Source organism: Aythya ferina, assembly GCF_964211825.1.
Source record: "Aythya ferina genome assembly, chromosome: 8".
NCBI lineage: Eukaryota > Metazoa > Chordata > Aves > Anseriformes > Anatidae > Aythya > Aythya ferina.
Window position 1 is genome coordinate 3,120,440 of NC_140304.1, and position 23,886 is coordinate 3,144,325.

The 23,886-nt window shown below is 37.1% G+C and overlaps 2 protein-coding genes across 9 annotated transcripts in view; both read left to right on the forward strand.

The window, feature by feature from the left end:
- Positions 1–5,745, forward strand: part of LOC311440882 (TLC domain-containing protein 4-B-like) — a 35,307-nt gene extending 29,562 nt beyond the window's left edge. For all 6 annotated transcript variants that reach the window (XM_084528383.1, XM_084528384.1, XM_084528387.1 and 3 more), the window contains 3 exons: positions 705–799; positions 3,105–3,178; positions 5,017–5,745. In XM_084528383.1, the coding sequence (XP_084384509.1) occupies positions 705–799; positions 3,105–3,178; positions 5,017–5,332 (485 nt within the window). In that variant the 3' untranslated portion in view covers positions 5,333–5,745. The remainder of the gene's footprint in view (positions 1–704; positions 800–3,104; positions 3,179–5,016) is intronic.
- Positions 5,746–13,302: 7,557 nt separating this feature from the next.
- Positions 13,303–18,265, forward strand: HCCS (holocytochrome c synthase). Of its 3 annotated transcripts, none has more exons than XM_084528391.1 (7): positions 13,303–13,442; positions 14,070–14,205; positions 14,848–14,996; positions 15,625–15,773; positions 16,547–16,666; positions 17,484–17,570; positions 17,831–18,265. In XM_084528391.1, the coding sequence occupies exons 2-7, from the start codon at positions 14,088–14,090 to the stop codon at positions 18,027–18,029; spliced, it is 822 nt and encodes a 273-aa protein (XP_084384517.1). In that variant the 5' UTR covers positions 13,303–13,442; positions 14,070–14,087; the 3' UTR covers positions 18,030–18,265. The 3 variants fall into 3 exon arrangements, with proteins under 3 accessions (XP_084384517.1, XP_084384518.1, XP_084384519.1); XM_084528392.1 differs by lacking the exon at positions 13,303–13,442 and adding an exon at positions 13,462–13,602; XM_084528393.1 differs by lacking the exon at positions 13,303–13,442 and adding an exon at positions 13,648–13,845.
- Positions 18,266–23,886: the final 5,621 nt, after the last annotated feature.

Sequence of the window (23,886 nt, forward strand, 5' to 3'; positions counted from 1 at the left end):
AAAGTACCAAGTGTTTGTTTATTTGGAGAAAGTAGAGGCAGAAATGGCTTATTCCAGTTTAGAACAGAAAATCTTCTGAATTATCCCCAGGGCAAGAAAACCTTGGTTGTCAAAGCTTTCTTTACACCATTAGCTCATGTCCACAGTATCACTTTGGCAGTAATTGGAAAAGTCTGATTAAGATGAACATGCTTCTCGTTCCAAGTGTCTCTTGCAAAATATTTTGGTTAATGGTTCCCTGTTTGCTAATACAATTTTTTTGATACACAAATTCCCTTGCATTTATTGTATGCATTTGTACATCGGCTATGCCCCTTCCTTCCCCATCCCCCTTATTTTTTGGGGGTCACTTCTTCCAGATTTGTGGATTTATAAGTGTGGAGTCTTGCTATGAGATCTTGGATCCACTTTTTCCTTCCAGAATATTTCAGCTAAAGGTATTGCTCCTGTACTTCCACTGATACGAAAAATAATTCATGGCAACTGTTGGAAGAACATCATTGCTTATGCTTTGTCAGAGCTTTTCCTACGTAAAGGAAAGCCTTTGGGATAAAGGTGTTCTCTTCAGAGATAACTAATTAATTGCATTTCTACTGGTACCATATATTTGCATTCATACCTCCTAGAAACTTAAAGAAACACTGTTCTCAGTTAAATGATAGTGCACTAACTTGTTCTTTAACATGATTACTTTTTTCTTGTAGATCTGTTGCTTATTATTTACTACTGGAAGGCAATTGGTGACAAATTTTTTGTAATACATCACTTGGCGGCTCTGTATGCTTACTATTTTGTACTGGTGAGTACTGTATTTTCTAGCAACATAACAAGCAGATGAGATTGAAGACAATGCTTTTATGAATCTCATTTGCTTAATATTTAAAAAAGTTATTCACTGGTTGGTATATTACCTCTGAAAGACATGTTTATATTTCTAATCATCACTACTTTATAAATGGTTTTATCAGTCATTTGGAAGCTCTTCTCAGTTTCTGCTGTAAAGAAACTTTGAGGGGCTTTTACATGGTTACGGAAAGGGATCTCAAATAAAACCACAAATCTGAATATTTATTTAGAAAATCAGAAGAAGCTGATTTCAGTGGGTTATGTTCTGCTTGTTTCCATATTTGTAAGGCCATAGGTCAGTGAGCTCTAACTCTGGTCAGCTGGATGTGTTTTTTTTCAGTGGGTTTTTCTTTTTATTTAAAAAGAAAAATAAAAAAAATTGTTATTACACACAGTTTTGTCACCCAGACACAAACACTTTACTGTTATGGTAGGTAGGGTTCTGAAATGTATTCCACTTTGAGTTACTGAACAGCTGACATGCTAATGTGTAATATTAGTACACTGACCTGAAAAATGTGCTATTATATGAAGTTCATGAGTATCTAATAAAGGGACCGTATCCATTGTTTAGTATAGGCTAATTTTAAATTTTGTTATAACTGTCTGAGATTTCTCATTGAGTATTTTTTATAAAGATTGCTGTTGACTTTCTGGGACTTCTTTTTTAAACTTGTTTTGTTGGGGAAGCAGTGGATGATTATTAACTCTTTATATCTCTAAATATCTGTGGCGTACATTAACGAGAAGAGGGAAGGAGAAGGGTGCTGCTCTAGGCTGAAGACTAACTTAGTTACTCTTTGCTACTTTGCTGCTGGTGTTTCTCAAAGATGCGTATGTGATTTGGTAGAAATCCCACTGAACTCCAGATTAAGACTGCTGAATTTCTTCTGAAAAGCTCATTCAATAAATAAAGAAATGCTATAAAATACCATTTGCATCACTTACAACACTTCTTTCCCTACCTACTTCATGAATCCTACACTTACAGTATTAAAAATGTGTCAAGACATCAGAGTACAGTCAGATTTTCCATGTAGTGGTTTAAAGGGAATGAAGTACACTGACAAGTAAATACTCTGCTTCTAGTTAAAAAATAATAATATCTACTACTGTTATCGTGGATGAAACTGAATTAGAGCTGAATATTAGAGAAATGAAAATACCACTACTAGGGGTAATCCCTAATGCAGAAAATTCAGTAGTTGTTTCTGCGCTCGGATGTCTATGCCTTACTCTAATTCTGTTACTCACATGCATCTTATTTAGAAAATTGCTCTCGCAGTTAGGACAGAATTTGATAATGAACACAGTTTTTCTGTTTGCTGTGGTACTAACTTATGAGAAATGCCTGAAATAGTGGGGGGTAACCCCTTCAATGGGGGGAAAAAGCAATGATGGCATATGCCGTGGGTTGTTAGTGGTGTGCCTGAGGGTTTTTGTTTGTGTTTGTTTTTTAAATGATTTTATCTCTCTACCTGCCAAGTGCTGCTTACCCAGTCATTATGCAATGAGATACTATTTCCAGCACATAGCCCAACCAGAAGATAAGACAGAGGATTCTGTACTTTGTCATTTGGAGGGTAGTGTTCAGTTGCAACGTGTATCGGTGTAAAAGTACCATGCTCTTATCTGGATACCGGCATAAAAAAAAAAAGACATGCTATTGAATATCTTGGAGGATATGGCAGGGGCTACAACAGAAACAGTGGAATAGGTTTTCTCTGAGGTGGGGGGAGAGAAGAATTAAGAGCTTTGTGTGCCCTTTCTGCTGCGAAATAAGAGCCAGCAATTCATCTTCATGTTGGCAAATCGCAGTTCTAAAACAATGCAGGGATGTTCTTCTTCCATGTAGTGTTTCTGTTTGGATTTGTTTAAACATGAGAAATCCAAAATATTTATAATCCTCTTGGGCAGTGCCATTATAGTTATACATATATATAGTTATGACAATTTGTGCCAGTCTTCTCTAGGTAGCCTTCTCTAGATTTCCTTTACCATTTACCTGTAAATCTTTTAAAGAATTATTTAAAATAAAAAACTACTCTTTAAGATACCTGAAGGACAGTTGCATGTTCTGTAGAAAACTTAATTTTGAAATTTTAAGGAAGTTTGCCACAGCTATCAAACTTGATTACTGTCAGTTTTAATAAAAACAGTTGAGACATTTTATCACTGTGTATACTTGGAGGCTTTAATCAAGGTTTATCTGCTAGATTGTTGATTTTTCTATGTCTGTTCTGTCTTTGTCTAACTAGAGCAAAGGTCTGTTGGCCTATTTTGGAAACTTCCGTCTGCTTGCAGAGTTCTCCACTCCTTTTGTCAATCAGCGGTAAGCAGTTGTGGATTTTTTTACACTGTTCTTAAAATTTTGTTCAGTATGGTGATTCCTCTCACTTAGATTTTTGTCATTGAACATCTGCTAAAAGGGTACTTGCACAACTAAGGACTACTACCTGGAAGACTGGTTTGCTATGAAAACTTTTAGCTGCTATAGCTGCAAACAGCATAACTGGTGTATTTGCTCTTGAGCTCCCTTTTGGAGTAGACCATCCTTCATATCAAATGCTAAATTTTTGTGAAACTACAGAATGACAAAAATTCATAAATTCAATATTGTTTATTAGCATGGGTGTTTAGTCAGTTATTATAGTAGAAGCCAGTGATTTCAGTAGGGATTTCTTCAATATTGTGGGTCGGGAAAAGAAGAGACATGGCTTCTTTTAAGCTTATTTTAGTGATACAATGAAGAGGAGAGTAAGAAAATGGGGGTGGTGGGAAGGTGGCCTTGTAATCTGAAGGTGGTATTATCCTATAGATTTCTATATTGACAGTCGCGTCCCAGTCAGTGTTCTCCCAACTGTCTTATTAAGATAGATTTAATCTTGGAAATGTTGAAGTGGTACCTATACAGCTGCTAACCTTTCAGATTAATTAAAAGCAATATGTTATAAAATGCCTGTGGTGAGACTGTGTCCTTGAAAACCCACATTTCCTGCTTTCTGAGAAAAATGGAAATCTCTGTAGAAGATGATAAAGTCCATTGCGCTAAGGGATGTCATCTCATTAGTGCATGATTTTTTTTTTTTTCCTTGAATTTGAAGAGAACCAGATCCATAAGACAGCAAGCTGTGGATAATGATTTACATTATGTTTTTTGTTTGCATTCTTAGTGTTACCAAAAAAAGACCCAATATCAACATATCAAATGATATTCTGATCCCAGAACTGAAGTATTCTCCTTGTATTTCCTGTCTGTGTTGTTAGGGTTATCTAATTGGAGGTTGTTTCCATGCCAAACATTCAGATCTCTTTATGTTAGTGTCAGCATTTATGTAATTAATTGTCAACAGTGATGGGTAAAATGTTCATGATCAATGTAATTTACTGACTTTTATCTTTTTGAATGTGCTGGGAGGAGGAAATCACTAAGCAGATGTCCAGTTACCCTTTTCTCCTACAGTTACCTATATTGGCACATCACTGTAGATTTTAGAAACCTTTTAAAATATCACTAGTTGCCTATTGGTGCAATTTATAGTAACAAGTAATACGTTTTTATTTATCATTTTAAAAATAAATTTGAATTACAGTGTAATAACATGGTAGTTGTTGAAATGCAGACTGCTTGTGAACTGGTTTGAATCAGGATTTTGTACGTGTTATTGCTGTAATGTTCTCAGTATCATGCAGCTCTCGACTAGGTGATTTTTTCAGCCAAGCAGAAGAATTTCATAGAATCATTCATGTTGGAAGAGGCCTCTAAGGTCATCTAGTCTAACCTTTAACCTAGTACTGACAAGTCCACCACTAAACCATGCTTCTAAATTTTGCACTTACACGTTTCTTGAAGACGAGGGATGGCAACTCAACCACTTCCCTGGGCAGCCTGTCCTAATGCCACACAACCATTTCAGAAAAAAAAATTCTCCTAATATCCAATCTAAGCCTCCCCTGGCACAACTTCAGGCCATTTCCCCTCATCTTATCATTAGGTGCGTGGGAGAAGAGCCTGATCCCCACATTGCTACAGGTGCAATTTGCAAACAATAACTTAGAAATACAAGCTAGAGGCAATTAAAAATACACGATTAATTAAATAAATAAAAATCAATCTTACTGAAATGGCTTTAAGTCTGCCTGGCATCTGTGTGTATGCTTCTTTTGCAGGTGGTTTTTTGAAGTACTGGGATATCCCAAATCTTCCAAGGCCAACATCATCAATGGTGTGCTGATGACAGTTGTGTTCTTCGTGGTGAGGATTGGCGTCATACCGATGTATTACAGCCGGGTAATTTCTTCGTTTGGAACTGAGGGTTTCCAGAGATTAGGGTTTGCAGCCCAGAGCGCCTGGATTATCTCAAGTGTTGTCTTGGATATTATGAACTTGATGTGGATGGTCAAAATTACAAAAGGATGCTACAAAGTTATTTGTCTTGTTGGACAGGAGGAAGCTAAAACTCACAAAAATGGAAAATCTGACTAGAGATCATATGCATAAAATGAAATTCCTGCTATGAAAATAATCTGGGTTCACTGAACCAGTGCACATTTCTGCCATGAAAAGCTCCTGTTAAGGAAACAAGGTATTACCTCTGTACTGATCTTATCTTTCCCTAGCCACACTGCCTGTGCACCCAAGGCCACGCTTTAAGGATCTTATCCAGTGAGGAATAGAAGCAGAAGTTCACAGAAATGAATGCTACGTGTGTGTTCTGAGCACTTAACAAACTACTGACGTGAGGAAGGAGCAAACTGGTTACTTGGTTGTTGTCCACCAGTGTGTTTGAAGTGTTTCACTCAGGTTTCTCAGATCAATGTTTTATAAAACTAGTGAATATTGACGTCTCTCTTTTTTTTTTTAAAAAAAAAAAAAAAAAAAAAAAACCAGAAACGAAACTCCCCAAACTCTGATATGGTGCAATTTTCCTGGCACGTTTCTATGTTTTCTTCTAGGAATAACAATCAAGATTTCATTCTTGAAAACTTTTTAATTTTTGCAAGGAAAACAAAATCTAGCTTTGATTCTGTGAAGTCTTTTACTGCTTTTTGTTCTGCCTTGTATGAATGCAAACCATTTTGGGAAATTTATGAAATAACTTTATCTAAAATGCTGTATTATAAGACTATACAAGATACCTTAACAATGGTTAAAATTCTCTGATTTTTATGGAAAGGATTCACTTTTGCTGTTCTAGACTACATCTACTAAATCAGTCAAGGAAATTATTTCGTAAGTTAATATAGAAAACGTTGTTTGGAAACAGCATAATTCTTACTGGAGTGCTTTTTCCTTTGCTGCTGCTGCCTTTGAGAAACACTGCAACTCTGCTGAGAGTATTTTTAACCATTGATTTTTGGGATGTGAAGTTTAATTGTAAAAAGGTAAAATTCTTCTGTGTATGTGCCATGTAATGTACAGTATGACTTATATCACAGAAGTGACCCATCTGATGTGATTGCTGATTTTTTTGGTCATACTTTCCTTGCTAATCACATCTGAGCTGTTAACTAAAAAATATTCTTGAATTAACTGTGCCAAACTTCTTTAAAGCTGTAACATAATTCTGTGCAATGGTAGTTCACATTTGTAGGCACGTTTTTCAGAACTATGTATTTGTCATAGGTACTCACGCTGTTCTCCTGCAAACCTAAGGGCTTGGAGGACATTGGAGAAAAATCTTACCATCTAGGAATGCTCCAGAATCTAAATTATAATATTAGAGGATTTAAAAAAAAAATGATTTAGAACCGTATTTATGTATAGTTTTGGTTTTGTTTTGCTTATTTGAATCATATCTGAATTGTGACCGATTAACTTAGGTTTTTACTTCTTTTTTTAATTATGATTACTGCTTTGGAACATCACTTTATTTGTTATATCATCTGGTAAGGTGTGCCAGAAGTATGCATTTTCACTCAGTACTTTAGTGCGCATACCAACTATTGTAGCAGACCGTGTAAGCAATTTATGTTTAAACAAAGATGGAAGGTATTTACCCTGCATAGGATATTTTGTTTTCCTTTGCTCCTGTTCCCTTTAACAAAGCTGTGTGAAATAGTTACCGCTCACCTCTGCTGACCAAGGTGTCAGTGTCCCAATGCTATGATGCTTTTTGGGTGAGAAGCAGAGTTGTGGTACCCGCCCCCCCCCCCCAGGAATCTGTGGGATGTCGTGCCTTATAACCAAGGCAGCTGCGCCGAGTTTAGTTCCCAGTAACAATGATGTCAGGGAGTATTGTTTGGGGTAGCATAATACTTGCTTTTTTCTGCCTGTTTCCCCCCCACACACTGGGCGTTTACCCATACTGTTTCCAATACTGTTGTCTTGAGGAAGATGTCAAGGATCGCCAATAACTCTATTTTGGGCGTTCTGTTTTTAATAATACTTCACAAACCCGTCAACAAAAATCTGCTTATGCCTTGGGAAAACTATCAATTAATTTATGAAGCTGCCTTTTTTTTTATTTTTATTTTTTAATGAATGAATGCAACCTTATCTGGGTACCAATAAATTCGTAGTCTTTGTGAACTGATTCTGTGACCCATTTCACTGAAAGAAGTGGACTCCCTTTATGTTCATTTGCAGAACCTGGTATCTTTTAAAATAGTGGTTTTGGTGTACCTAATGCAAAGCCTAGGATACGTGCAAGCGTTCTGTTTGTATTACCTTTATGATTTAAAGGCATAAATGGAATACCTTTTTCATGTGCTGTTAGGGTCACTAGATCAGGGCATTGGTTTTAATAGTTTGTTCCTTTCTAAAATAAATTTCAAATTAATAAAGTTCAAACATCTTGGAGAATATGTTCAAAGGTAGAAGCATCTGTATTTTATTCTGGAGGTAGGATGAAAAACATTGATAATGAAGATGAGCTGAAGCAGCTCTTAAGATGATAGCTCATGAAAACTTCAAATTTGTCTTTTGTTTGCATTCATCTTTAATATTTCAGTATCTTATTTTTTTGTTTTTGGTGTAGAACATTCATTAAAATGGTCGGTTTTCTTCAATTCTAGTTAGATTTGTGTATCATAGGAAAAAGTCAAGCTATAAGAAGATTGTGCTAAAACTAGATTGGGAAACAAACAAACAACAACAAAAAGCAACAGCCCTGCATAATGCACATTAGGCAACAATACAGAATGGAAGGGCAGTGGGATAATTATTTTAGAACATGCAATGTTTTGAAATGCTGCACAAAATTAGTGTAATTAAAACAATATTCTGCAGTGCATTTGGTTTTGATTTTCTATTTTGATATTTTAATGAATTACGGTTACGTTCTGATGCATCTACTGTGTGTCAGAAGGCACCTTTCTAATGGCAAACAATATTAAATACTATTGTTTTTATTGTGGGGACTGTAGTAAACAGTTTGCAGAGTTGTGCTGTAATGAATACATTAGCATAGGGCACTGCTGCCTGCTGTTAAAAGCTTATAATACAGCAAATTAGATAGCCTTGGCACCCATTTTTCAATTGCACTTTCTTAGTTAAAAACTGTTAAAATATTGACAACGCTTAATGTTGCAAACTTGTCTCTTTTCTTTTTTATGCAAAAAAGTAAGTGCATGATTAGTAGCATTGTAATAAACACTATCTTTAGAATGTAATATTACTTTATTAGTGGCTTAAAACTTCTATTTTAACATTTACGTTGCAAAGCAGACCCTTAGTATGTCACCAGGGTTCTTTGCCGTGGACATATTGAATGGAAGGAATTAATCTTGTAAAATATTCAAAAATCCTTTTTTTTTTTTTTTTTTTTAATCTTCTTCAATACCAGGTGACATTAAATGAGCGCAGTGACCATGGGAGAGTCTGTTTGTACCAGTAAGGCTACGTGCAGGAATACGTTCCCCCTTTTTATGGCTTTACTTTTCATCAGAAGATGAATAAATACCATTTTCAGAACTAGTACAGGGGAATGGTGGGTCAGGTTTTGCTTTTATAATTGATTTGTGGAAGCAGAACTTGCAGAGAGGAAATGTACTACAAGTACTCATCTTCGTGGTGAGTGTTCTAGTGGATTTCAATGAAGTTGAGAGCCTTACACTACAGGGATGCTTAATGGGTATCTGTATGCATACTTCAGTGATGCGAATTCCATCTCTGAAGCCTACTCTACCTCTATAAATACATGCTATTTTGGGTGAGCTCAATGCTTTCATAACCTAATTGCTTAAAAAATAGAATCTATTGAATAATGAAAAATATTCTATGAGCAGGAAAAATGAGAGGAGCTGACTTTTATATAAATTCTTAACAATTCCAAATTTTGTATTAAAATTTATTAAAAATCAAATTAATTAGTGTCTGGAAGACAATTACTTCCATCTTTACATTAAAAATTATGGCAGAGGATTAGTCATACTGTAAAATTAATGTGAACCTATAAGTAAAGCTCACACAAGTGAGCAAATATGCTCAAGCAAGTTCAGAGAGGAGAGGCAGAGGAGACTGAGAATGCACAGTGCAGGAGTCCAGATGTCTTCCTGCTGCTGTTGCTGGGACAATGGTAGGACGATAAGTAGCAGAAAGGGTTAGGTGTTTTTATATCTCTGTACGCAGAGCAAAATGAAACTTTAAAATTTATTTTTGAGCTGTATAAAATAGCTTATAAATTATTGATTGCTGTATGAAGAGGACTTCATGGACTCGTGTGTGTATATGTACATACAAGCTTTCTGTGAAAGAGCATTTAATAGAGAAGTTTGTTAAATTGTTTTGTAATGCTTCTGCTGAGCCATTCAGAGGAAAATAAAGGGCTGCTTGAATATTACTCCAGCTTAGGATCTGTTGCAGTGTTCGCTGCTGGGGAAAGCCATCAACAAAGCATGTAGAGAGTGACTAGAATTGTCAGATGATGAATGCAAATGTAGAAGACTTCAAAAAGTGTGTGCAGCCCTCTTTCTTATTTTTAATAGCCTCCTGTACAATTTCACTAACCGGTTACAAGGAACTTCACAAGGCAGAGTTTCTGTAAGGTGTCTCTATATACGGAATGTATCTGACATCTGGAGAAAAAACAGTTCTTCATTGCTGAGATCTGGCACCCGTCAAATGGAAATAACGATCAATATTTAGGAACCTTAACATTCATCCAAACCCAGGTGAAATCTCTGTTGGACAGGTGAAGGTTCTGCGATTTTCTGAAAGCAACTTGATGAAAGGTCTTTTTATGGGAGAGAAAAAGAAAGACGGAAAGACGTGCTGCTTGGGATGTTTAGAGCTCTGGGATTAAGCATCAAATCATACCTTTAGATAGTTAACACTTGATAAGTTTTCTTATCCATTACAAATCTCTACTAGCTACCTCCTTTGGCATTCTTACTCTATTTATAATAACCAAGCACTTTATAGCTCAGTAAAGAATGGAAGGTAGCTACAAAGAATGACTTGTATTGTTTTGGTATAAGAAATATTTTGTCAAAACTAGTTCTGAGATCAGTTTCATCGTGTAGTGTCCTGCACCGAGAGGGCATCTGATGATAACAATGTACATAAATTTTTAATCTAGTTGTAAGGTAAAGGAAATGTCTTTAAGGGAGTGATTTATGAAGAGTTCAGCATGCCTTGGCATCAACCATATAATGATTCAGTGTGCTATTTATAACTCCTTAGTCATTGAAAATATAAAAGCAAATAAAATATTCTGTAGTGTATCTTTATTTTTAATCTATGTGTGGGATGTCAAAAATTGTCTTGTGGACGGGACATGCTTTTATGAGCCTATAAATATTTAAGTATATGAGAATCTGCACCCAAGTGGAACATGTTGCATGTAAATTGTCTTCTAAGTTCTTAAATTTGGGTATTTAAAAATTTTTTGCTGGGTTGAAAGCAACACATTAATATTACGCTCTAATATAGAGCATAACATTTTGAATGCAATGTGAAATGTGTTGGTTTAGTTTATTGTAACGCTATTCCGAATTCACAGGAGAAATCCATCATATGGTAGGGGGAAGGAGGACAAGGGCTAATCATGAGCTCTGGTATATATTTTATACACATAATATGCATACATCCAAATATTCTGGGTTGGTTTCTAGCATGCTTGTACCAAACAGTGTTTTCTTTAATATCAATGGATACCTATATATGGAGAATAATTTAACATGTAAGCACAGTTAAACTGATACAAAAACAAATTACAATCTGTTGAGAACGAATGAGTTATGATTTAATCATGAGTAATAGAGTCTGTAATTCAAAAAACGTATATATAATCTTGTATCTAAAAAGAAATTTGATAAACATGGTATAGCTAAGTTATACACAGCAAGGATGAAGAGTGAAAATTCTGCTGGACTCATTTCTGGAAGGTCATGACAATCTGGTTTGCAGTAAAGACTAATACTGTCACAAAATATTAGGATCACATTATTAAATTAAAATAGTAATGTGGCCTGATTGTAGTAGCAATCCTTATCACTGCACAAAAACTTAAAAAATGCAATATAATAATTCTGAAGGTTGATTATAAATGTAATCAGTTGTAGTAAAGTGAATGATGAAATATTAAGGGTTTAAATTTACTTCTTACTATGAAAGTTCTGAATTTTTGTTTGCATTTCAGTGATATTGTAGAGCACTTCTTTATTTTGTTTGAACAATTTAGGAGCTCGCATGAGGTTAAATTGGCTGTTTGTTTTTTTTTCCTTTGATATATGCAATAATGTCAATGAGCAATAAATTGCATGTTGTATGCAAGGTATTGGTACTTCATAATAAATGAAAGAAACAGTTTCTTATTTTGTGAATTTTTTCTTTCTTAATATGGTAGTAGCTTATGTACCTATAATAATAAACGCATTATAAAAGGACAATTTACATTGGGTTCAGAAGCAGCTGGCTCATCAGAGTATCATGAAACTGTGTGCTGCATCTTCATTTCTCTAGAAGAACGTGGGGAGTGAGTATGAGCTCTGAGCCAGGCTGGCTGGACTTCTGAAGGGTGAAATTCTGTGTAGGACCTCACTGGGGCCAGGAACGTAACTTGAAATTATGTTGTGTATTGAGGAAAAAGTTATGTTTATATCAGGTAGTATAGTTGTATTGTACTGTACTGTAGTACCACGTTTCAGGATGTAAACCACTTTTCCGCAGGCTGTTGGGATAAAGAGCTACCGTCATGTGCGTATTATAGATGTGATGCATTGCACAGTCCTTTCCTGAATACTAATACAGGCACTTAAGCTCCTTAGTATGGCAGTTCTAGATTCTATACGTGTGCCTATGAACCATTAATTGCATAGTAAAGCTTGGAGCTTTCTCTTAGCATGTTCGGAGGAAGTTGCTGATTTATATCTTAGCTATTGACTTCCAAACACAAGAATTGCTTGTGTTTCTCTAAGCTTTCAGGTGTATTATGCAGCGGTTAAGTTACTAGAAGAAGATACAAAGCAGTGCAGTGATTTTTAATTATTTTTTTTTCCCCTCTCGTATTCTAAGGGGGATTTTGTGCCATTTGTAAATTATATTTTTCAGAGTACTAATCTTGCACTGTTACTGTAGAAAATTGCTCATTAACCAGTCGATCTGTCTGGAAGTGACTCAGGCTGGGAATATCTGGAAACCTTATTTGGGGTCAGATGCTATATAGGTCAGATTTCCAACTGCTTGAGAACAGACAATGGGGGCTTGGTGGGAGGCCTGAGTTTGGCACCGGATGGCTTTTACCACTGAATGGTAGAAAGGAAGGACTAAACGTGGCTGGGAACAAGGAATGCCTTTTTCTGAGCCATTCTTAACTTGAAAAATTCAACAAATCTAGCTTGAAGTCTGAGAAACCTCTCCTAAGATACAGAAAGTGTATTGTGTATCCACTTCTGTGTAATGTTTTGGGGCATAGTTGCTCTTCATTTTCTCCCTCATGGTTTTTTTTTTTTTTTTTTTTTTTTTTTTTTTTTTTTTTTCAGTCTTTTGTGTTCTTGCTGAAAGCTTTCTTTTGTTTTCAGTACTTGTATTGGTGTGATACTTCTGAATTAGTTTATTATTATTATTATTTTATTTTCTTAAATCTTCACTGTGGATATCTAATTTTGTAGATGGTGGACTTCTGTTGTATTTTCTGGTTTTGCTCTGCTTTTCTGAAGTTGAGTCCGCAGTGTAATATACTTAAAGAGAGTGTGTGCCTCATGGAGGTTGTGATCCTGGTTGAGTGTGATGCTGGAAACTGGGGAGACAGCGACCTACTGCTGTCAACGGCACACTGTACTTCGAGAGAAGTGGAAGTCTGTAGAGAAATGTGCTCTATGGCAGAGTCCTTCTGCCCCTAACCTGCAATGTTTGGGATCAAAGATGTCACTTAGCCTACAAGAGGCTCTTATTCAGCTGCCTCGTGAAGTGCAGCACGGGAAGACCGAAATCTAGTTCAGTGCTGTTTGCACAGCTGTTACGGAGAGGCTTCAGCAAAGCCAAAACTCATAGAGAATAATGTTTTTGAAGCCATGTAGCAACTCCGTGACAGACACGGTGCCAGGCTCTCGCTATGCTGTGGTAGTGAATTCCGGGGTGCAGAAAGGCAGCCTGGAAACAGCTTCCTCTGACAGAGTAGACCACAAAAGCGCAAGAAGGAGTGAAAGGGCGGGTATCTGACAGAGCTTTACACCCCCGTGGTGTGGCCACGACCCGTTTCTGTGCTAATTGCGGCTCTTGGAACACCGGGCGCGGCCGTAGCAACGGCTCGCGAAGCCCTCAGGCGCGGGGTGCCCTCGGCTCCGCCTGTCGGGGCTCCGGCGGCGCTGCGGGTGCGAGGCGCCTCCCGCCCCGTGCCGCTGCCCGCCGCCGGCCGCCGGGGTGTGCGTGGGGCCGGGGAGCGGCGCGGGCAGGGAGCGGCCCCGCTCAGGCGGCCCGGCCCGGCCCGCGGGGCCTCGCGGCGGGCGGGCGGCGGCGGCGGCCCTCAGCTGGGCGCAGGCGCGGAGCGGGCCCGCGGCAGGCCCCGGTGTCGGGGCCGTGAGGGGAGCGCTGCGGCGGGGCCGGGCTGGGCTGAGGCAAGGCGGCGGCGGCGGCGGCGCTCGGGGCCGTGAGGCGGCGGCGGGAGCGGAGCGGAGCGGAGCGGAGCGGAGCGGAGCGGAGGGCGGCGGCCGGGCGGCGGGGGCTGGGGCTGGGGCTGGGGCTGGGCCGGGCCTGACCTTGCCCGCGGGCACGGCGGGGCGCGGGGCTTTGTGGCCGCACTGTGTTCGCTGTACGGGTGTTTGGTTTTTGTCTGCCTCAGGAGCTCGCCGCAGGGGCCATGGGTCTGTCCGCCTCCTCCCCGGCTGCTGCAGGCCAGCCGCCCGCTGAGCCGGCCAAGCTGCACCAGGCGGCGTCGCCACCTGCGGAGTGCCCCATGCACCAGGAGACAAAGAGCGGTAATTGCGCTTGGAGCTGAAACAAAACTAACTTCTCACACTGAGCGCTGACAAATGTCTCTCTCAATATTTCTTCTACGACAAAAACTTGAGTTGTTCCCCTCCCTTGCAAGTAGTTTGCAAGTAGCGATTCATAAAAAGAAGCCAGGTGACCATAGAAAGGAGTCACAGAACCTGTGGGTTGCGCCTGTTTGCCGTGCTGCAGACCCCCAGGACAATGCGCAGGTCACTGGATGGTTGCTGGGAGCAGGTGGTTGTCGCTGGTGAACATGCATCTGGGAAAGGGCAGCAGGAGGGTGAGATAAGATAAATGTCAGTATAAGGAGAAATCAGCGCTTTGTTGACAAAATGAACACGCTAATTAATGTTGCTGTGGAAATTCTGGCCACAGACAGCTCAGTGTAGGGTCCAGCATGGAGCAGGATATAAGCATTCAAGGGCTGTGTAAGGAGTTTGGATCTTAACACGGTGTTGGGTTCTAAAATAGAAAAAGTTGGAAACTGTAATAAAGTTCAAAAAGAAAAAGTGAAATACCAGCTTAATATTTACATTAGCATTCAATGAACTGTTTCCCATGTCCTGTCACATCTTGGAGGCTTCATTTTGTAGCAAAACACAAACTGTTTTTTTCCTGTCTTTCAGGTTGTCCAATGCACATGAAGACTCCTGAGCATAGGACTGAGAGCACAGATAATGTTCCTGCACATCAAGAAAGAGCGTATGAATACGTAGCATGCCCGGTGAAGTCTGGTGCATCTCAAGGGAATGATGACATAGATCCTAGCAATATGGTAACTTTCACTTAGTTCACATGTTTTCTTCAGTCTTGTTTCTCCTGAAATATTATCCCCAAAATGTAAAAAGTGTTGCTGTGAAGATGGAAACTGGTAATTAATGTTATTTTTTCATTTTTAATTTGCTTTTTCTGACTGTATATCCAAATATTTGTATAAAAACATGTTAGATTTTATTTAACATTCTCTTCTTCAAAGTTACGTTGGTTTGATAAAAGGTGTTTTTCCAGTTTGTAGGTATTTCGTGTCGCATATTTCTATCTGTTAGTTGGATGCATGGTTTTTATGTTACATTAGTGGTTTCCAGGTTCTGTGTAACAGCGGTATGCGTAAGTTCTGATGTAGGTCTCTCCGAGATTTCCTCTGATTTACAAAAAAGCACTGCTGATTTGAAAGGTGAAGTTTAGACAAATGGTGTCCTTTAGTCTTCAGTTGACAAAATTGTGGAAAGAGTTTTACAAAAAAAAAAGAGAGGTAACTTTAGTGGACTTACAAAGGCTGAACTTCTTGATCTTTGTAGCAGCTGATTAATTATGCTTAAATTTTTTTCAAACACTAGAATAAACACCCTTTTTCTAGTTCATTGTTCATTGTTCATGTTCATATGATTTTCCTTGTTTTCTAGATGCCTCCTCCTAATCAGCTGCCATCCCCAGGTCAGCCATTTCCATTGTCAACTGTTAGAGAAGAATCTTCCATTCCTAGAGCACATTCTGACAAGAAATGGGTCTATCCTTCAGAGCAAATGTTTTGGAATGCCATGCTAAGAAAAGGGTAAATACACAGAATTACCAGATGAAATCTGCGTGAGCCTGTAATGTGAGATTTATGAAACAGTATCATTAGTTGTTATTCATCAGTAATATTTAAGAGTTTGTGGCAGCATACTCCAAGCAGCAAACAACTTGAGTTTCTAAAAATAACCATTTTTATAAACAGCTTTAAAATAAAGGGTGAGCGGGTCTCAAAGGCCACAATCTCTTTGGTGATCTGCAAGATGGTAGAGAATGTCAGGCAACTGCCAGTAGCTCAGAAATTGTTCTTAAAAGTCATGCATAGGTTTGGAAAAACTTTGTATGACCACCTGCTTTCAAATGCATTTGGTTTCAGGCTAATCCTATAAACTGTCAGTTCTATGAATCCAAGAACTTTTATTTTGACTATGTAAAATTGCTAAAAAAATTGAAAATAAAAATTGACTACTAGATATTTTCTGTCTATACAAAACTTAAGTGTAGGCAAGATCTAACTGGTCATTGCATTGTTTGTACATTCTGATAACTTTCTGATCCAGAAGAGCTGTTGACTTTGACTTTTTGTTAATCTATTGACTACAATTTGTGTATCTCTGTGATGATAACGTTGACAACTATGCATTTACACAGAAAATGAACCGGTTCTCAAGATGCTTCAGCGATGAGCCAGCAGTTAGCGTTCTAGCTCTGTCTTTGCATAAACCCTTAAATCTCTTGGTTCAAAAGCCCATCAGATAAAATGAGGAAAGTGGAGGAATTACTTGTAAATTGTTTTCAAATTCTTATTTTTAGGTGGAGGTGGAAAGATGATGACATAACAAGTGAAGACATGACTAACATCATTAAGATTCACAATCAAAATAACGAGCAAGCTTGGAAAGAGATTTTGAAGTGGGAAGCTCTTCATGCAGTGTACGTACATATGAAATGAAAAGCGAGTCCTTTGGTTTAGCTTTTGCTTTTGTACTCCTTGGAATTAGGATGCCTTTCTAGTTTTTGTGAATATATTCTGGTGCTGATAAATCTTAAAAATCATGATCTTGTAGGATCCCCCATTTTTATTGCCGGGTAGGAAGGTTATTCAGAAGAGCTTGACTAGAACTAAATAATTATGGTGACAAAACTGATCAGCCTTTCGGTGGTGTGTATGTAATGTGGATTTGGAGAAGTAAAGCTTCTTACTGCATATGGTTATTTGGGGACTACTTAATTTCCCTCTTTGTTATGAAAAAGGTGAGGGATGTAAATGTTTTATACTGGTGATTCTTAAACTGCATCAGTTTCTAGGTCAGTATAGTCCCTGTTCCTAGAAGATGCAGACTAGTTAAACGTGATGTATGTATAAATTGTTTTCTGAAATTCTGTGACCTTTGTCGCAGAGTGGTTTGGATTATGTTTTTTTTTGTTGTTGTTCTTTAATCGTTTTCTATTCTCTAATCCATTAAATTTGTGGATTAGATTTGTGGATAACTACTCTGTTGATGAGTTAGAACAGTGATGTGGAGCATGTCAAAAGTACTTTATCACTAAATGCTGTCAAAAACTGGGGACTTTCAAACCATAAAAAATAGCTGGCTTAGATCACTGTAACCAATTTTTTACTGTTGCTATTTCTCCTATTCCATTTTTCTTTTACTAAAATAAATTATTGTCATGGTTTAAACACTTAAAATAAGACCTTGTTTTTTAAAGGTAAAAACCATTTTCTCTGTTCTAATTGGGTTTGTAGGGAATGTCCATGTGGACCATCACTGATGCGGTTCGGAGGCAAAGCAAAGGAGTACTCACCAAGAGCCAGAATACGTTCGTGGATGGGGTATGTGGGCATGAAAGTAGGACTTCTGGTGAGGTGGGAGAGTAGGGAGACATGTCTGAAAACATAGTGTAGAAGTAATTTAAAGATATTATGTGAATGAAATTGCAAGTTATAATTACCAGAAGATTAATGTAGTAGTGAGGGATCTTATACCAGGATCTGGATAAATAAATTCTCTTAAATACAACTTCCACTCCCTCTCCCAGTTTCATACCATCTACACATTAAACTGTCTGCACTGTCTATTATCTGTCTTCCAGATATGAACTTCCCTTCGACAGACATGATTGGATTGTTGACCGATGTGGAAAAGAAGTGCGATACGTTATTGATTACTATGATGGCGGAGCAGTAGATAAAAACTACCAGTTCACTATCCTGGATGTTCGGCCTGCATTTGATTCTCTCTCAGCTGTATGGGACAGAATGAAGGTAGCTTGGTGGCGGTGGACGTCATAACTACTACGCTGCTCCTGCTGTGTGTAATCAGAAAGGAAACCACTGTCTTCTGAGAATGCGGATAAGTGGACAGTAGGACTTGAAATAGAAGTTGACTCCAACTGTGATTTTCATCATCACCACTGTTCTTTGGGGGGGATGTTATGGGTGACGGGGGTATGGGGAAATGCCTTGTAAAGCACACCAGTACTCTATGATATATTTTGAATTAAATAATAAAGTTACAGTAGTAAAAAGATGTATCTTAATTTTCTTAAGAGTTGGGATTTTTTTTTTTTGTCACAGATACTGTGTAAGCTTTCTTTAATTTTATGCCTCCAGTGCTGTGCCAAACACATGAGGTTTCTGGTTCTTCTGACTGGAGTTTTGAGTATTACTTGAAAAATAGTGAAAACTGGAAATTTCATGAATGGTTTCACGTAGTTACACTATTTATGTACTCAGATGATAAAGCATAAAAGATTTGGTGTTACAAACTGCATAGTTTAACTATAGAAGACTACATAATGGGTTTTACATGAGCGCTTTGCCTGTTCAAACACGTTTTCTCAGAAAATTTCAGTCAGATCTAGTCTGTTAAAAGAAATACAGTATGAGTATTTTTAAAGGTGTGTTGAAAACGTGGAGAATATACTCATGCTTTAATTTGCAATTTATCTTGAACAGGTGATTTAGAGGCAGGAAAGTAGTGTATCAGTTGGTTTTTCAACAATCTGAAAGGGGATAAGGTTGATCTTTACTGGATATTTATTTGAGTATTTAAAGGGTTTGTTTTATGATGTAAGAAAATTTTAGTGTGCTTAAGTATTTTTGTCTTTATTATGTCAAGACAGAAGCTATATTTAAAGAATGTTTCATGTATTGCATCTGGATTTTGTATCTTAGTTTCATCAACTATAGAGTAGTGGTTTTTATATATATAATGCAGAGTCGCACAACCGTGTATGACTGTGTAGTCATGTTTCTGCATGGTGATTATAGTGAGGCGTATTACAGATGTATAGATAATTTGGCTAAAAGGATATCTGAAGTGCGAGAAAATAAGAATGATTTGAGTGTTTTCTAAGACTTATGCATGTTAATGCTGTGAAGCTTAAATATGATTGATGTTTGTGCTTAATAAGGGAAACTAACTTTTTTTTTTTTTTTAAGTCTTCCAGTGTAATAGCTTTATTCCTCCCTTTCATCATACGCTACTGTTGAGAATGAGACCTCCCTGCAAAACACTTGGGAATAGAAGGAATAACCAAGTATTATGTTGTAGCTTCTCAAGTCAGAGTTTCTTCATGAAACTTCAAAACTTTTAATTGGGAGGAACCAGCTGTACAATAATTTTCTGAAAGTAGCTATTTTTAACTGAAAATAGAAGCCTTTTTATTTTATTTTATTTTATTTTTAGTATTTCAGTAAAGTAGCTCTTCCCATTTAGGAAAACTATTCAGGGAAGCCACCATACTTTGTAGTACCAACAAAGGCAAATGGCTCCTACTTCAGAGGCCACAGTCCTTCAAGGTAGAAACAAATCTTAACCAGAAGTCAAAAATGCTAAAAAAACTTAACCCTCATTCTTACCCATTTCCACTTTTCCACATTCCTTTTCCCTCTTTTTCAGTGAACCATATATATATAAATCAAAAATAGCTTGGAGAAAAAAAGTAACCTTTAATCTGAGGAGGCAATATATATACTAGATACGAGGAGTGCGTGAGCTTGTATGAAGCACTGTATCTGATAAAAGAGATGTTCCTCTCAGTTCTAACAGCAAAGACTGAGGGCCACAGCTTTTTGATTTTTTTTTGATTATTTGTTGTTTCTGTGTATGCATTTGGTAACAATATATGTGGAATTCTGATTCTGTATTTCTCACAAATAAGTATGGAAAAGGTACAACAATGGAGGGAGTGCTTTAGAAGCTTCAAACTAACTAGCCTGTACTGTTGATTTCGGAAGCTTGACATTAAGTGTGTTACGAAGACTTTAATTGCTAAATCTGATAAAACATGTCTTATGCCACTTCATGAGTTTACTATCTTTGGTTATGTTCCCAGTTTCCTAGATTCAAAATTGTTCTGTTTTAATTCATTCTACTGTTCTGGAATTCATTCAACTATTAATAAAATGCACTTCTTTGTCATTCAAACAAAAAGGAGAATCAAATAAATATGCTTTTCTTAACGTTGGTATTTGGTATATATTTCTAGCTTTAAGAATTATTAATATAAGCTCTTGTATGTATTACATAAGAATTCTTATAGTCTGTTACAACACATCTTTGAATATGTACTGCTCATACACTTAGAAGACAGAAAAAAAGAAAAAAGGACTAATTCAAGTAATACCCAACCAAACCAGCAGATTTCAGAATAAGAGCATATGACAATTATTTTCATCCTGAGTCTAGCTAACTTCAGAAGAGAGGAATTCAATTTTTTTTTTTTTTTTTTTTAGTAATCATTGGAATATAAATTAAATACTTTCTACAAGACTTTTCTAAGACTTAATGAAATAAACATACAATTTTTCCTTTTTAGGTTTGGGTTACCTTCTACATGATGTTGGCAATTCACTATTTCTAAGACAGGTGTCAGTGTGATTAGAATTCAAATATAAAACCTAGAAAACAGTGATTTAAATTGTAAGTTTTACCCTTTGGGGGATGGTTTCACTGTAAAACTATTATCTAGGGTTGCTAAAAGGTAATGTGTGTGTGTGCAAGTAAAAATACATATATCTATATCCCTCCTATGTAAGTATAGAAAGGTATGTAGCATTGATAAGAAAAAAATATATGAAAAATGATGAAAAAAAGTGAAGTATCCTGATCAGGCCCTCACATGGCATATTTGAGCACTGTCAAGCTCCCAATCACAGTTAGGCTGAAAGAGAAGTTCAGAACCTGACTACTTTTAAACAAACTTAGTAGGCAACTTCAGCATGCATTTTTACTCTCAGTGAAAGAAAACGCATTCCATTTATTACACTGTCTTAACTTTGTTCAAGGTAAATTGCAGGCAAAGATCTATATGCAGTGAGTCAAGTAAGCATTGATTCTTTTGGCATTGTTAGTAAGAATCTATGGTCACACTAGATACGTCATTTTGTAAAAAGCATCCTTTCCTATTTGTGTTAGATGATGAATCACTTTTATGTGCATCTTCAAGAAAAAATGGCTTGTCAAGCTCCTAGAGAAAGAATCTGAAATTCTTTCATGAATGTGACAGATGCTTCTATTTAGTCTTAATACTTGTATGTCAAACTGTGCAGAAACTTGTGGGTAGAGTACTAGTCCTGACTCCAAATCTAGTTGTGTGGCCTTGAACACATACATGTATGAAAGGGTATGACATTTACCCTCCTGAACAGTCCCACTCATGCTGTTGAGGGCTACTCACAAGACATGACTGCATCTTTGCAGCATGCATGCATGTTTATGACTGGACTCTGAATTAATTCAATTTTCAAAGGATAATATCTAAGTATTGGAAGCATTGGTACTGTTTTTAGGCCTCATTGAAAAAATAAAATAATACACTGTTTCCTCTGTTGACATTGCAGCTTGGACCATAATCTGTCTTAGAAACCATCACATTTCTTTTCAGTGTAGTTAGTAAAAAGAAAATCAAGGACTAAGTCATGATTTTTGTTTTCTAATATTTTGCCAATTCTGTGGTAACTACAACAAATTTTAGCAGTTTTTCTAACATGCTGCTGCTCTTGCCTTCAGCTTCTGAAGACCACAACCCCATAAACCTTCTGTCTACAGAGATAGCTAAAGCTTTAATTGATCATTAGTAGACTTTCAAAATGAGTTTCTATCTGCCAAAAGATTAAGTGTCTTAGGGAATTAACTTGAAGCGGTGTGATTAATAGAGGATAAATGCAAGGGCCTTCAAAAACACTGCTAGACCACAAATCCTTGAAAAATCTCCTTCTAAAATATTAAATGGAAAAGCAATATATATATATTTGTCTCTCAAATTGGAGAAGCCTTTTTAAAGATATCAATGAGAATTTATTAACTCTAATTTTCAAAAAGTAAAGAGCAAAATGTCATGAAAATGCTGAATTTTACTTCAGAAGAAATGATTCATTTTTTGGCAGTTTTATTTGCAAAGTAAATTTTAAGTTAAATGAATTTATTTCAACAACGACAATAAAACACACAAAAAAAAAAAAACTGCTTTGGGCCAAAAAACAAACAAACAAAAACTTTTCTACTCATCATAATTGAGAATACTGAGGAACAACATCACTTCATGTTTTATCACAACTAGAGGGGTTGCTTCTCCTTCTGCCTTCTTTCAGCTTTCACCTTTTAGGTCATTTTGAGTGATTTTTGCAAGTTTTTATGTTGCTTTCTATTGGCAATTTTTGTACAAGCCACTTTTGGGAAAACTGACACCACTGAGATAACACTTACTGATGTTACTAGAGAAATAATGGCTTGGTTTCTTAGGTATCTGAAATATTAGTGCTATTTAACTTAGTTAAGAACATGGTAAAGGTAACATTGTCTGCATTAGAACTGTTAACATTGGTGTAGCAGAGGACAGTAGCTGCAGCTGTCCTACAGCAACACTTGAAGATGGATGTGATTTGTATTGCACTTAGAGATGAATTAATACATACAGAAATTGTGAAGGAGAAATTCAATGTTCCCTTAAAAAGTTTGAGAATTAAATTTTGCGGCTAAATGATTTTCCCTAATCAAAATGTTCACATCACCTAATGTCTCTGAGATAGGTATTAAGTGGTGTTTAAATTGAAATAGTATTTTCATTACACTCTGTAATAAACATTTTCATTTAGGTATCATTGTTGTAGTGCTTTTTGTTACGATGCTTACTTTCAAACTGTTAAATAGAATCTTCCAAACTGTTAATTTCTGAGCATAAATTGTAAATGATATATTAGTAGGCTGGGTGAATTAAGGTAATTTGTGATTTCTCTTTTTATCCAAAGGTTCTTACCTTTGGATAAAAGGTTTGGATTATAGCATATGTTAAGCATATATTATTTGACTCTGTCCTGATAACCACCACAAACCGTTATCATAGAGTAATCGAAAGATGATGTTAGTCACTTGAGTATTATTCTTGAATTCTTGAAGTTTCATTTGATAGGGCTATAGAATGCTGTCATATAGAAGAGGAAACTCTCCAAATTAGTTATGTTTCTAATTTAGAAAAATGCCTATGTATGTGTGTACCTGTGGAGGCAGGTTAGCCCTGAGCTTATTCATTAGATGTTCTCACCCGTGTAAGCATATTCAGGTAAAATCTTTGCAAGTTCCTGGACCCAGCACCAAATCCTGGAGGTACATCAGTTTCCAAAGTATCCGTGTCTTGGAAGCAGCAGCATCTATTCTAGGTGAAACTACTGGCTGTTCTGTAAAGAATCAGCACAAAACTTAGGGGTAAGCAGGCAAATTTGACCTTAATGGATGGATTTTTAATGAGCTTTGCAGAAATGCTGTCCCCCAGCTCTCCCTTTCCCAGCAGTATCATCAGCTTAGCCATCACACTCATGCCGTGGTTATGGGCTCCTCAATACTGTTTGCTCTCTGACCCTTGAATAGGCAACTGAAGTGATTTTAGACTCTTTTTAGTGGTCCTTTAATGCCTTCTATAGTACATACTTTTAGGACCGCATATAGTTGTGGTAGCTGGGACAGGAGGTTGGCTGGCATGGAAATGATGGCAAAAGTATATATAGATGGATGGTCCAAATCAATATTTTTTTTCAAATGTCTGTCTACTCTGTTATTCACCACTCAGTTTAGGGGAGAACAGGTCTAAATGCACACTTTTATATCTAATCACTTCTGGCTGTCGATGCAACATGTGATTGATTGGGG

Excerpts from the sequence above, each read along its gene's own strand:
- HCCS (XM_084528391.1), top strand. The coding sequence starts at position 14,088 with ATGGGTCTGTCCGCCTCCTCCCCGGCTGCTGCAGGCCAGCCGCCCGCT. Across the intron at positions 14,997-15,624 it reads ACATAGATCCTAGCAATATG|ATGCCTCCTCCTAATCAGCT; the intron begins GTAACTTTCACT and ends CTTGTTTTCTAG. Across the intron at positions 15,774-16,546 it reads AATGCCATGCTAAGAAAAGG|GTGGAGGTGGAAAGATGATG; the intron begins GTAAATACACAG and ends TCTTATTTTTAG.